Source organism: Diorhabda carinulata, chromosome 2, assembly GCF_026250575.1.
Source record: "Diorhabda carinulata isolate Delta chromosome 2, icDioCari1.1, whole genome shotgun sequence".
NCBI classification, from domain to species: domain Eukaryota; kingdom Metazoa; phylum Arthropoda; class Insecta; order Coleoptera; family Chrysomelidae; genus Diorhabda; species Diorhabda carinulata.
In genome coordinates this window covers 21,320,679-21,333,085 of record NC_079461.1, presented here as the reverse complement: position 1 = coordinate 21,333,085, position 12,407 = coordinate 21,320,679, and the positions used below count along the sequence as shown (strand labels likewise).

The 12,407-nt window shown below is 27.8% G+C and overlaps 3 protein-coding genes across 3 annotated transcripts; 1 reads left to right on the top strand and 2 right to left on the bottom strand.

The window, feature by feature from the left end:
- Nucleotides 1–374: 374 nt before the first annotated feature.
- LOC130903713 (centromere-associated protein E-like) lies at nt 375–4,977 on the bottom strand. Its single transcript, XM_057815951.1, has 15 exons — nt 4,714–4,977; nt 4,423–4,593; nt 4,197–4,332; nt 4,000–4,142; nt 3,674–3,943; nt 3,500–3,625; nt 2,853–3,062; nt 2,688–2,789; nt 2,468–2,627; nt 2,291–2,406; nt 2,175–2,236; nt 982–1,228; nt 828–872; nt 646–767; nt 375–578 (listed from the first exon to the last, which is right to left on the bottom strand). The coding sequence occupies exons 1-15, from the start codon at nt 4,915–4,917 to the stop codon at nt 401–403; spliced, it is 2,292 nt and encodes a 763-aa protein (XP_057671934.1). The 5' UTR covers nt 4,918–4,977; the 3' UTR covers nt 375–400.
- Nucleotides 4,978–7,009: 2,032 nt separating this feature from the next.
- LOC130903877 (uncharacterized) lies at nt 7,010–12,283 on the bottom strand. Its single transcript, XM_057816238.1, has 7 exons — nt 12,187–12,283; nt 11,902–12,120; nt 11,230–11,408; nt 10,557–10,705; nt 10,075–10,494; nt 9,848–10,020; nt 7,010–7,129 (listed from the first exon to the last, which is right to left on the bottom strand). The coding sequence occupies exons 1-7, from the start codon at nt 12,208–12,210 to the stop codon at nt 7,010–7,012; spliced, it is 1,284 nt and encodes a 427-aa protein (XP_057672221.1). The 5' UTR covers nt 12,211–12,283.
- LOC130903710 (uncharacterized) lies at nt 7,278–9,748 on the top strand. Its single transcript, XM_057815947.1, has 5 exons — nt 7,278–7,564; nt 7,620–7,960; nt 8,025–8,209; nt 8,658–8,897; nt 9,621–9,748. The coding sequence occupies exons 1-5, from the start codon at nt 7,353–7,355 to the stop codon at nt 9,702–9,704; spliced, it is 1,062 nt and encodes a 353-aa protein (XP_057671930.1). The 5' UTR covers nt 7,278–7,352; the 3' UTR covers nt 9,705–9,748.
- Nucleotides 12,284–12,407: the final 124 nt, after the last annotated feature.

The window sequence follows — 12,407 nt, the reverse complement described above, 5'->3', positions numbered from 1 at the left end:
AATCGATTTTTTTTTTATAAAAATCGATTATAAATGATACATTCTTATTTTCATTTGAATTATAAAATGGCAATAATACTACTTTTGCATTATTTTTCTAGTTATTAGTAATCGATCGCATATTTTTTAAACTTTTAAAACAATACTATTTTCAATAACTTTTAAAAGAATCGATTCTTTTATAACCATAAAATACAGTCAAAAATTATGTCAAATCGTTTAGACGCTGTCCTGCCAACTCAGCTACTCTTTCGATAAAACTGTAACTGTATTATCTAACAGTTATGCAACCAAAATTACATTGGTATTATTGCCTACTTCACATTATTAAGTACAGGTTCGGTCTTATCTTGTGTGTATATTAAAACAGATTATTTTTTCGGAAAATTTTATTTTTTTTTTAAATTTTCATTACATTAATTAAACTGCTACACTGTTCTTGATCAATTAATTCATTTTCTTTAAGTTTATATATCGTTTCTAAAATTACTTTTTGAATATTTTGAAGTTGATCGCACAAATTCACCTGAATTTCATATTTTTTTTGAAGTTCATGTAATCGAAGCGTCACCTCAGACCTAAAACAATTAATTTTGTCCTAACAAATTCAAATTATGATTTTTTCCCCTAAAAAACGAGTCTCACTTTTGAAATTCCAATCCAATAAGTTGTTGTTGATATTGGGCTATATCTCGCCTTAGAGAAAATATTAAATTTTGATTTTCTTGGCATTCTTTTTTGAGTTTTTCATTTTCAGCTGTTATAACCTATAAAATATTAAAAAAATATATAGAAAAAAATATATATTTCGTGGTATTAAATCCTACTTTGATCTCGTCTTGATAGGTGACATTGTCTTCCAAATATACAACCTAAAAGAATAAAAAATTTCGAAATTTGACATTTTCAATGACATTAATGGTATCAAAATATTGAAATACTTTGTCAATTTAGTACGAATCAATCCAATTAACATCTTACTTTTTCAGTTGGAATCCTCTTAAGTTGTTCTTTAACTTGTTCTAATTTTTTTTCAATTTCTAATCTTGCTTCTTTCTCTTGCACGTTTTTCTTCACGCTTTCTATAAACTTGGTCGATATTTCTTTATGTATGTCAGATAAAGCTGCATATGATGTTTTTTCCTGCTCAAGTTTTTCAGTTAATTCGATGACATTCAATTTTATAGTTGAAAAATGATCGATTTTCTCTTGAAAACGTATATTTTCTCTAAAAACGTTAGTAAAGGGGACAATTTTCTTAGTTGTGGAGTTATTTACGAAAATTACAGAATATTTTTCATACATTTTCATATTTTTAAATTTATTTTTTTTACGTTCATAATGACACCACTTATTAATAATAATAATGTCGCATCGCAAAAATGTTCTTTAGATCCTCTTGTTGGGCTAGATCAGTGACCATAATCCATCTCTACACTTTCACGCTTATTTCACAAATTTCAATTAACAGTTTTTTTACCAATTTCTAAGTCCTACTCTGCTTAGGTCAACTTCCATCTCGTTTAACCATTTTGTCCTAGACCTGCCCTGTCTTTCTGTACCATCAAGATCTTGTCACACCGGTCCTGCACCCAGGAATTTCGAAATAAAAGACTATCTTAACATATTATTTATTCAATAAAATAACAACAATCTATCAAATAGAATTGAATTATCTAATTCCATTGCTTAAAAAGCTTAGAAACAATAATTTACACAAATCTGATATTAAAACTGATTCCACTGATATTGGTGATTATAATGTCATTTATTCAAATAAAAATCAATTTACGAACTTACCTGGACGTTTTTGGGAAGAAAAATCATTTAAATATCGTTACATGTGTTCTTACAAGTGATTATAAATCAGTATTAAATAATTTTTAATCAACACAATCACTATAAATCACAAAAAAGTCTATTCGAAACAAATTAATAAATGTATATAGACGAAACAAAACAATGGCTGACAATTGACAATTAAAATAGGTTATTTAATGACGGGATTTTTAAAATCTTTTCTCGATGTTCCAGCGCCACCGGTGGGAATAAGTATAACACGAATTGCACTTTCTTCTTCTATTCCGTATTAGTGAGTTATTAGTACAGGTCCGTTCTAGTTTAGTTAAATTAAAATGTGTTATTTTGATAAATAATTTTAAAGTGAAACTTACGATTTGATTTTTTCTAAATCATTCTGTAAACGTATTAATTGTTCTTTTTTGTCTATAACTTCCTATTTAAAAAAAATTTAATTATTAATTTGTCAAAGGAAATATTTGTTTTTAACCTTTATCAACTGCTCGTTTTTAATATCGCTTCGCAGCAACATTTCTTTTTTCTCGTCTAATTCGGTTTTTAATAATTCTTCTTTTTCGGTTGTGTTTTTTAAATTTTTTTCTAAATCTTAAGAAAACCATCTGTTGTTTAACACAAATTTTGAATTTAATAATTTATTTTGACTAACCGGATAAAATTTTCTCGCAAAATTCATTCGATTTTTGTAATTCTTGCGTTAAATTATCTTTATCCGTTGTAAGATTCGCTATAACATGTCCGCTTTTGATAATCGCCTCTTCCAACAATTTCTTTTCAGTTAAACATGAATTTAACGTATCTTTGAGTTCCTAGAGGATCGAAAATAAATTATATCCAAACATTAGAAGGAAAAAATTGATGTAAAATACTTTTTCGTTACTTCTAGAGGAATTTAGATCATCGTATAATTTTTGAGTGTTGTTTTTTAAATAATTAATACTGTCTTCCATATCAGTTTTCTCTTTTCTCAGCTAGAATAAAATAATCAAACATCTAAATGTTACAAGCGTGGTGTATTTTCAATATAAAATCACCTCGAAAATCAACTTTTCCAACTGCTTAACATTTTCTACGTAAGTTCCGGTTTCTAACCTCAATTTATCTTGCAATTTACAAATCTTCAAATCATCCTCCTCACGTCTTTTTAACAAAGTAATCAATGTATATTCATTTTCTTCTTTTATCGATAATAAATAATCAATTTTCTTAGCGTAATCATCGACTAATTTTTTCATTGAATCAAGCTACAAAGTAGAAGTGAAATTTTATTTGGGTAGATCCAGCCCTGGTCTATACTAGACCACTAGTGTAAAGATGCGAATAAACCGAGCGAAACTGGAAACTTGCAAAATGTCCGTTATTTAGTTTCTCTTTTAATAATATTTGGGCGTTATCCTTGAAACAAATTATTTGAAGTTATGTTTTTTAAAATGTCTAACCTAATTCAATCGATATCTCGATTATACAATTATCTAAAGCTATACAACACTGGCACAAGTTTGCTTAACATTGCTTAACATTGTTGCCACGTTATAATTTTTTCCCGTTTTATACTAATAATAATAATTTATAATCAATATTCAGTTTTGCTATTGTATACTGAGTGTTTTGAATTTAAATTTCCATAAATATATTCGATACAGTTAAGAAATAATTTATTTTAGCTAAAAAATAATTATACCTCTTTTATTGTGATTTCCCTTTCTTTAATCAACGAATTTCTCTGTTTAGTTACTAATTTCATATCCTTAAGTAACTCTTTAAAAGCAATTCTCTCTTTTCTCTGAACTTTCTCAAATTTTTCGAGCTAAAACGAAACCTCAACCTATTTATAATCTAATCTAACCTCACTTACCTGATTGCTTGTACATCGAACTATATCTTGCTTGGCCTCGTCTAATTCTTCATTTTTCTTAACGACATTTGACAGTTGATTGTCAAGTTTGTCTTTTATCTGAGACAATTCGGAAAGTTCGAAACATAACGACACTTTTTCTTTCGTATTTTTCAATTGGATGTCGTTTAAATGTTCGATGGTATTACGAAGGGTCAAAATAGTTTTATCTTTTTCTTCTATTTCTGTTTTTAATTTTTTACCGAGTTCTTTGTTATATTCAGCCACAATCTAACAACGAAACTACTTTATAACCTATAAGTTATGCAGCGACATCTATTACTTACGGCTAACTTATTGGCCTCGTCGCTGACATCTGATATAGTTTCTTCCAGTTTTTGAAGACGGGTTATTTCATTTTTCATGTGCTCAAATATTACTTTCAGTAATGATCTTTCCTCTAAATAAATTTTTCTTTCGTTCTGCAACGCTAAAAGTTTATTTAGAAACAAAAATCTTATTCGGAGCACGAAGAATGACTTACAAATGACAGTTTGACGTTCTGTGTCGAGTTTTTCTAACAAAATTTTATTATCAGTTGAAAGACGAGCTATTTGCTGTTGATATTCTTGTAATAGCGATTCCTGTTGTTTTAACAAATTTTGTTTATCGATCAAAATCTAAAATGTCATAATCTATTTCGTAATCTGACGATTCTTGAATAATGTGACTCGAAATATGACAACCCTGTATGTTACGAATATTCTAACCTGATTAAATTGTTCCGTAGTAAAAATATCTCTTTGCGAAAAATTTTCTTTTTGTGAAAATCTATTTTCCATATCGATATTTTTCATTTCGTCTAACTGTTTTTTCAAAATAACATTTTCAGATGATAAGTTGTTTATGTAAGTTATGGTTTGATTGTACAAAATTTGACTCTGAAAATACGAATTGATGATAACTGCGCTATCTAACCAAAACGAACGGACTTAAACTAATTGCGACGCCATTTTTAGTCTGATTTTGTTATAAGAAATTTATTTTAATGGATGAATCACCTTGTTTTGCATTTCTTCGTAATACTGAATCTGCCTAAGCAAACAATTTTTTTCCATTTCAAAACCAAATTTCAATCTTTCATATTTATCAGTACCAAGTTTAAAATCAGTTTCTAATTCCGATAAAATGTGATCACCGTTATCGATTTTTTTTTCATCGGTGTTATCAAATTTGCTCCTTACAAATTTTGAATTTACCTCCATTTTACTTTTTCTATAATAAAAATAATCATTTAAAAGTTAATAAATATCAATCCAACTATTATAAATGCAGTGAATGTGGTGAATGTAGTTTTCTTTATTATATTTTTAGAAATACGTGACTCAAGACTATTATGTGATTAATAGATGTCACTTGCGTATAATTGTTTGTGGGGATAGATACATACCCATTTCCTTTTAATATTCTCTAGTTATAGTTAGAGAAAATGCTGAAAGTTGAACCTATGTTACAATTAATGATGAACATAATTTAAGATCAAAATTTGTTTAATGAATTTGTAATAACACCGTTTTGAGTGATAATTTACGTAAAGTATAATTTAGTGTTTTTTACGCCATATTTGTTAGTAAGTCTTTACTACAAAAACATGTTATTTCGGTACGTGTTGTGAGTGTATTGTGTATTAGCGATATCCACTTCAATTGGGATTTAATAGGAAAAAACAAGAATTTGAACTATACGTAAGTCATTAACCGTATATATATTACATTGTTTCCCGCCAACATTGTTTGACATTCCGGAAGTATCAATGTTAGTTGCCTATATACTCCGTCTTGTTTTACGTTGCGCTATTGATAAAGATGTATAAAGTGTTAGGACAGGGTCGGAACTTATACGAATTCAAAATTTTAATAACATCTGGGAAATTGTAAAATCGATGGGTTTCACCTCAATCAATGCAAAATATTTGAAAATTTTTTTGTTTTTTATGATAATAATTGTTGAAAGTTATGAATAGGTAATCGTGATTATTAGGTTTTATATTTATAAATGAAATACACAGTGGTTAACATTCATATATTAAGTCTTTATTTAAAAGACTACGTTTTCGAGAAGCGTCCTCACGCTTGAAAGAGTCGGTTTGTACTGACTAAAAAACTAATAATAAAGTATTTACAATGAGGTCTAAGCCTCTCCTTAAGAATCGTAAAATTACAGATGTTTTACTAAAATATATGCATTACTCCGAAAAGTAAAAAGAGTCCTTTGTGTAACCCATGTGTCCGGGGTCATAAAACAGAGGTAGGACTTACTTTTCCTTTTCTAAAATATCTTTCAACTAAATGTTAAGTTTCCTTAAACATAAAATCTAAGCATAATGTTAAAATACTAAAATAAAAATAATTTGTAAAATAGGATTCAATTTTGCTCAGAGAAATTCAACAATAATCATTGTAAATTGTTGTGTTTGGTCATGTAAAATCGAAAATTTTTAAAACAGCTTCAAAAACAAAATTTCTACAGTTTTTTGGCCACTACAAAATCGAAAAACAATAAATTTCTTAATTTGTTTTCAGAACTTTACATGAAAATTTTTCCGTAGAATTTCGTCTTTTTCATGCAGTACACACAAAAATAAACAATTTGAAGAGAAGAAAAAAAAACAAATCAACATCATAATTTAAGCAATTTATTCTTATTATTAAGATTATTAGAAATATAATATTTCCGTTATTTTTTTTATTTATAGAAAATTGGAAAATCAAAATTTTCAATACATTATTTCCATTTTCTTAATTTTTTATGAAAACGTAAGTTTAAAAACCAAAATTTCAACACTTTTTTTGGTGAGTAAAAAAATATATTAATGAATTACTTATTTTTTAATAATAATAATTATTTACTGATTGAATCATTGAAAAATTAACTGTAGAAGAACGATAACGTCAAGAGCGTGAATTGTAACCTAACCTAAAACATTTTAATTTCTGCACTGACATTTACTAACCATCATATAGAAAAATCAATCAATGCGACACAAGCACGTGTTGAGCATATTAAACAAAAATTAGCGTTGAATTTATCAGCAAAATATATTGAAAGTTACAGAGTTCTGTACATTTTTACTATTTTATTACGAAACAATTTACTTTTCGGTAAAATGTGTAGTCGCAGTACTGATCCGATTCTGCACTTTCTCTTAGTAAAGCTGGAGGACATTAGAAAGAGATAGGTATATCCTAGCACCACAGATGTTGTCGGTATAAATGAAAATCATAAAATTATCGATGGATATGACAAGAAATAATTATTTTATAGAAGTGTTCAACGAAAATTAATTTTTGAACATACTTACATATTTTTTTCTTTAATATTAAGTTTGTTTCTAAGACAAACGACATCTTGCGTTAAATTTTTGATACATAAATGTCCGATGTCTATAATATAATATAAATTTTCTTCCTCACTACTCTACAAAAGTAATGTAGATGAAAATAACCAAAAATCTAGTGAAAGCCGAAATAATTCAAATCTTTGTTTATGGAAATTGTCAAATATCACGCATAGGAAATTATTTTAAGGTTATCGATATAGTAGATTCCTACTATAGTGTAGCTTAGCTCGATCAATAAATCAAATATGAACGACGTTTAGAGGTGAACGTCTGTAAAATATTTTTTTTTGTATTTTTGTTATGCATTCAAGTAGAGATGGCGAAGAAACAGTTTTCGGTTCAGAATCGTTTCGCGTGCATTCGATTTCCAAAAACAACAGATTTTATTCCACGGCAGTCACAACCGTTATCGAAGATACTTTATCACAATTAATTATTTTAAAGAACCTGAACAACAGGAATACAACATATTTTGATAACGATGTCATCGAATACAAAACAGTTGGTGAGAGGTAATTGAAAAAATAAAATAACGAGGTATGTAATTAACCGAAAAGGCATTTATAGATTTTCAACTGCAGAAAACCTCGCAGACGTCCGTCTACCGAGCGTAGACACTAATTACGATAAATTGGCCAATGATATAAATTGTTTAGTAAACGTTTTTCGAGAAACTTCGGAAGAACTTACTATATACGAAACGTATTCAACTTTACGACGATATGTAACGGCGCTAATTGCCATGGAAAAAGACAACAAGAAATTAATTGATAGCCAGATAAAAAATGAAAACGAGATTAAAAAATTAAAGGAATTAACTAGTCGAGAACGAGATACGAGATTGAATGAAATTCACGAAATTTGGGAACAGATACAAGATATGAAATTGAAAATCGATAGTAAAATAAGTACGATGATATCGGAAATATTTCGGTAATGTGTTAATTTTTTTTTGTTTAAATAAAATTGTAGTTTTCGGCCGGTACGAAATCGCCTTTTACAAAAAATGGGAGAAAACAAGAGCTGAACAAAACAATATGGTTTGTAAAGAATATGAAGCTTTTCATATGAATACCATAAACGAAATGAGAGAAAAAATTGATCTAGAAATGAAATGTCATTTGAAATTTAACACGTATATTGAAGAAAGCAGAAATGTAAGAAATATTTTACACAAAATTCACTTTTCCTAAATCATCATAATATTTATAAACTCTGCCAACGTTGTTCAAATATACGCTTTATGACTAATCTCATCTGCGCACTTAAATGTGCAGATAACAAACACAGACTATACAATAGATAGAGAAAGCAATACACAATTTTTGGATCAAAATATTTTCAAATAAAATCATGAAAATTAAATATATTTGTGTTTAAGAGCTTTTATATGCTTAAAGTAGTGAGTAATATCATATTTTCCTATATAGAAATACACTATTTCATAACATTATTCACAATTAATTTTAATTCCATATCGGAAGTGTAAAGATTCCGTGACAGATTGTACAATCAACACTTTAAATGTTTCAATCTTAATGAGATTCACGATTTTTTTATTATTCCTGTTTTTCAATATTGTAAACTATTTTTTCAAATCTAAAGGATATGATTGATCAAATAAATTATTGGGTAAAATATTATGACGACGAAACTGAACGAAGGGAATCGGAAATGATCAAAATGAAAGCATCACTTGAATCTCTGACTAAAGAACACGAAGAAGTTATGGCTGAATATGAAAAAAGGCAAGAGGAAATGGCCAAGTGGAAGGAATATAAGAAGTTGAGATCTATAAAGAAAAAACGCGCGAAAATTGAAAGATGGGCGTCGATGGTTATACAGGTAAATAATAAAATGTGTTTTAATAATATAATAAGCGTGTATTTTTGCATATTTGTCGTTTTTATTTTGAGTTTCATGGATTTATTGTTGAAACTGTTGCGGTTTTTGCGGGAGGGAAGATAAATTGAAAAAATACTTTAAAAAATCTGTTTTTCGTATAAATATCTCAAAAAATTACGAGGGGAGGTAAAATATTTTATAAAATTCTTCTTGTTGACTTGATTTAGTATAAAAAGTTTGAAAAAAAAAATAGAAAAATGCGAATTTTGTTGTTTTTTTTTTGTTTTTAATAATATTCAATCAAGTGTGAGCTTAAATAAATGAATTTTATTAAATTAGGAACACGTAAATTTAAAAAAAAATTGAGAAAATTAAATTTTCGTTAAAATATGAATCTGGAAAAAAATCAAATTTTGGTCAAAACAAAAACCAACCCTAGAAATTATATGATTAAAAACAAAATAAAACACAATTTCTAATTTTTTATCAATTTTTACAAATTCCAATTATTTATTGGAAATATCTCGATTTCTATTGAAAATACGTCAAAAATGATTAGAAATAATTTTGTAGCAAATTTTTTTCTCTACAAATGTTGCCTTAAACTTTTTTTCGTATCTTTTCGCGTTTTTGAAATATCTCAAAAAAATATTTTTTTGATAGTTTTTAATTATTTTCGAATCCCCCTCCCCGCCCCATAAGTATGAAATGAATTTTTTTCAGGCTTGGTGGCGAGGTATGATGGTTAGAAAGCGATTAGGGCCGTACAAAAAAAGGAAGGGAATGGGTAAAAAACAAAATAAATAATCATATGTTTATAAATATACGTAAATAAATATAAATATAATAAATGCATTTTTATTTTTTCGAAAATAACGTGTCGATTAAAAAAAATTTAAAATTTCCATTTAAATTAAATTAATAAAAAAATATTTTACAATTTGATTTACCTTAAACTTTTCCCAGTCGAATTCAAACGGAAAACCGTTCAGTTGATTCCTCATCGACTCCACTTCTTTTTTAAATATATCACATGAGTTTTTGATTTCTAACATAATTTTTTCTTTAGATTTGAAATTTTTCAATTCCAAATCGTAATCACTTTTCGTCCTTTGAAAAACCGCTAAAAATTATCCAACTAACACAATAAATTTTTATCCGAAATAACGAATTTCACCTTCCAAATCCCGTAATTGTCCCGAAACCTTCGACAATTGATCTCCTAAACTTTCATTTTGTTTTCTAGAATCCATCAGCTGGTTCTCGAATTGCTTACAGACGTTCTCCATTTTGTTTATCAACTCTATGTTATGTTTCATAACCTCCTTGATTTCTTGCTCACATCCTTTTTCGTTCGAATCGTTTTTCTCGACGAAATTTTGGAATTTATTAAGAAGTTTTTCGTAAGTTACGTAGAGACCTTCATATTCGACAAGTAATTGTCTATTTTGCTTTATTACAGATTCCAAAGCGTCTTGTAAAGTATTCTGTTGCCCCTTTTCAATTTCTAGTTGTTTAGACCACATCTCCGTAGATAGATGGCGGGTCAGTCTCTCTGTTTCTCTGTGTAAACTAGAATGAGCACTAAGAGTATCAACTAAAAATAAATCGAAGAAAATTTCCGACTAGAAATATAAAATTACATAATTTCCCACTCACTTAATTCTTTTTGTAAGGTTATGTCGTTAACGTATCGTTTTAAAACGTCTAATAAATATTTTTCGCTTTGTTCTAATCGAGACGTTAAATTTTGGAGGGAAACCACTCCTTCGATTAATGAAGCGGACAGGATCGGCTTCTTAAATTTTCTAAAACGTTACCAAATAATAGAATAATATATGAATTTAAAAGAAGCAATTGGTTATATAAGGTATTTAAAGGGTACAAAAGGGATGGAAAACAAATTCCCAGCCACCATAATAATTGAATCCCCTCTATTGGGTAAAATACTCGTATATGTTTTAAGAAATTTGTTATTTGTATAGATAATTGGAGCAGATTCTAAATTGGGTCTTTTAAGGGTTGATTTTGTGCATTAAAGGAATGAAAAACAGAAATTTTCAACTATTATATCAATACAGGCCTCGGATTGATTTATTTTCTGAAGGAATATTTTTCTTATTAGGCATAATCAAAACAGTTTCGAAATTCAAAATAATAAAATTAGAGCTGGAAGAGAGGGGGAGAGATAGAGAATGGTATATCGATATGCTTTTTCCTTCTATCAAGTCCACTTAAACTCCCTCTATCTTTTATATTAACTCAATGGAGAAATAAGATAAATATGATAGAATTATAAAGACAGAAAAAGTGAGCAATCAAAATCACTTACATAAACGTTACAGGGAATTCTAAATGACTTTTTCTATCAGTTATCTTTTCTTTATTTGCGTTTTGCGCGTCATCCCCAATATTGTACAAATTTTGTTTTCTAATATCAGTTGAACTGTGCTTCACTAAAAATTTACTGAAGAACTTATTCTTTGTTTTATTCATGGAATCAAATGAGGGCTGAAATTTGTTATAAAAATCGTAAAAAATTATGTAGATATAATGTACAATACTCAGAGACGGTCCTGATAGTTTTTACGACCGATTTCTAACCGTCTGTAAAGTAATCTGCTGTCTCTTTTTAGTTTCAAGCTTGTTTATACCTTCATTGATAGATGGCGCATCTGTCACAGGCAAATGGGTATAGATTAAATTATAATATATTTAATGAATAGTGGAAAAAAAGTAATATTGATAAAAATAAAATGAACAGTTTTAGAAATAAAAATAAGAGATGTGATCTATTTTAACTTTATAAAACTAATTTTACAGATTACTACCTAATCAAACTTCAAATCCTTAGTTCGTAACCTATAGAAGAGATGGCGTGGTTAATGATAGTTTGTTAAATTTACTTTATTACAAAAAAACTATGGTTTTTTGAGAAAAATTCAAATAAGACTGAATAATTTTGGTAAAATACGTGTTATTTGTAGTGAATAAGAATACTTACTTCTGATTCTGTTGATCCAACAGAATTTATGCTTTTAAATTCTTCGGATGCCATTTTGTCTGCGTAATTGCTACCGAATGTAGAAGTACTAGACACACAATTCAACTCACAATCATTATCGTCTTGTTTCTTTTTCTTTTTTGTGCGTCCCACAATCGCAGATAATAAATTATAAGATTTTTTATGTTTCAGTATTCCGTGATTTTTTTTATCAGTTAACTAAATATGAAAAAACATAAACGTTTTTTAAAAATATCGAAATTTTCTAGTAGAATAATTCCTAACCTCATTCAGTTTCTCTTCGTTCATATTTATTTATTATTGTGTCCAATTTTCGAAATCAAACATGAAATAATGTAAAACATCATAATTTTTATAAGTAACTGTCAGTTTGACATATTTTTTAACGCAAAAAAAAGTTTTTGATGTCAAATATAAAATAAATCATTTTTACGTAATGCAGTAATATATTTCTAATTTTTTATTCCTGTAAAATTGTGTTTTTC

Coding starts and splice junctions, on each gene's coding strand:
- LOC130903713 (XM_057815951.1), bottom strand. CDS start 4,917: ATGGAGGTAAATTCAAAATTTGTAAGGAGCAAATTTGATAACACCGAT. Junction 4,143..4,196: donor AGAACGTCAAACTGTCATTT/GTAAGTCATTCT, acceptor ATAAACTTTTAG/CGTTGCAGAACGAAAGAAAA. Junction 1,229..2,174: donor GATTTAGAAAAAATCAAATC/GTAAGTTTCACT, acceptor TAACGTTTTTAG/AGAAAATATACGTTTTCAAG.
- LOC130903877 (XM_057816238.1), bottom strand. CDS start 12,210: ATGAACGAAGAGAAACTGAATGAG. Junction 11,409..11,901: donor TTGGATCAACAGAATCAGAA/GTAAGTATTCTT, acceptor AACAAATTTCAG/CCCTCATTTGATTCCATGAA. Junction 10,495..10,556: donor AACCTTACAAAAAGAATTAA/GTGAGTGGGAAA, acceptor ATTTATTTTTAG/TTGATACTCTTAGTGCTCAT.
- LOC130903710 (XM_057815947.1), top strand. CDS start 7,353: ATGCATTCAAGTAGAGATGGCGAAGAAACAGTTTTCGGTTCAGAATCG. Junction 7,565..7,619: donor TACAAAACAGTTGGTGAGAG/GTAATTGAAAAA, acceptor AGGCATTTATAG/ATTTTCAACTGCAGAAAACC. Junction 7,961..8,024: donor GAAAATCGATAGTAAAATAA/GTACGATGATAT, acceptor ATAAAATTGTAG/TTTTCGGCCGGTACGAAATC.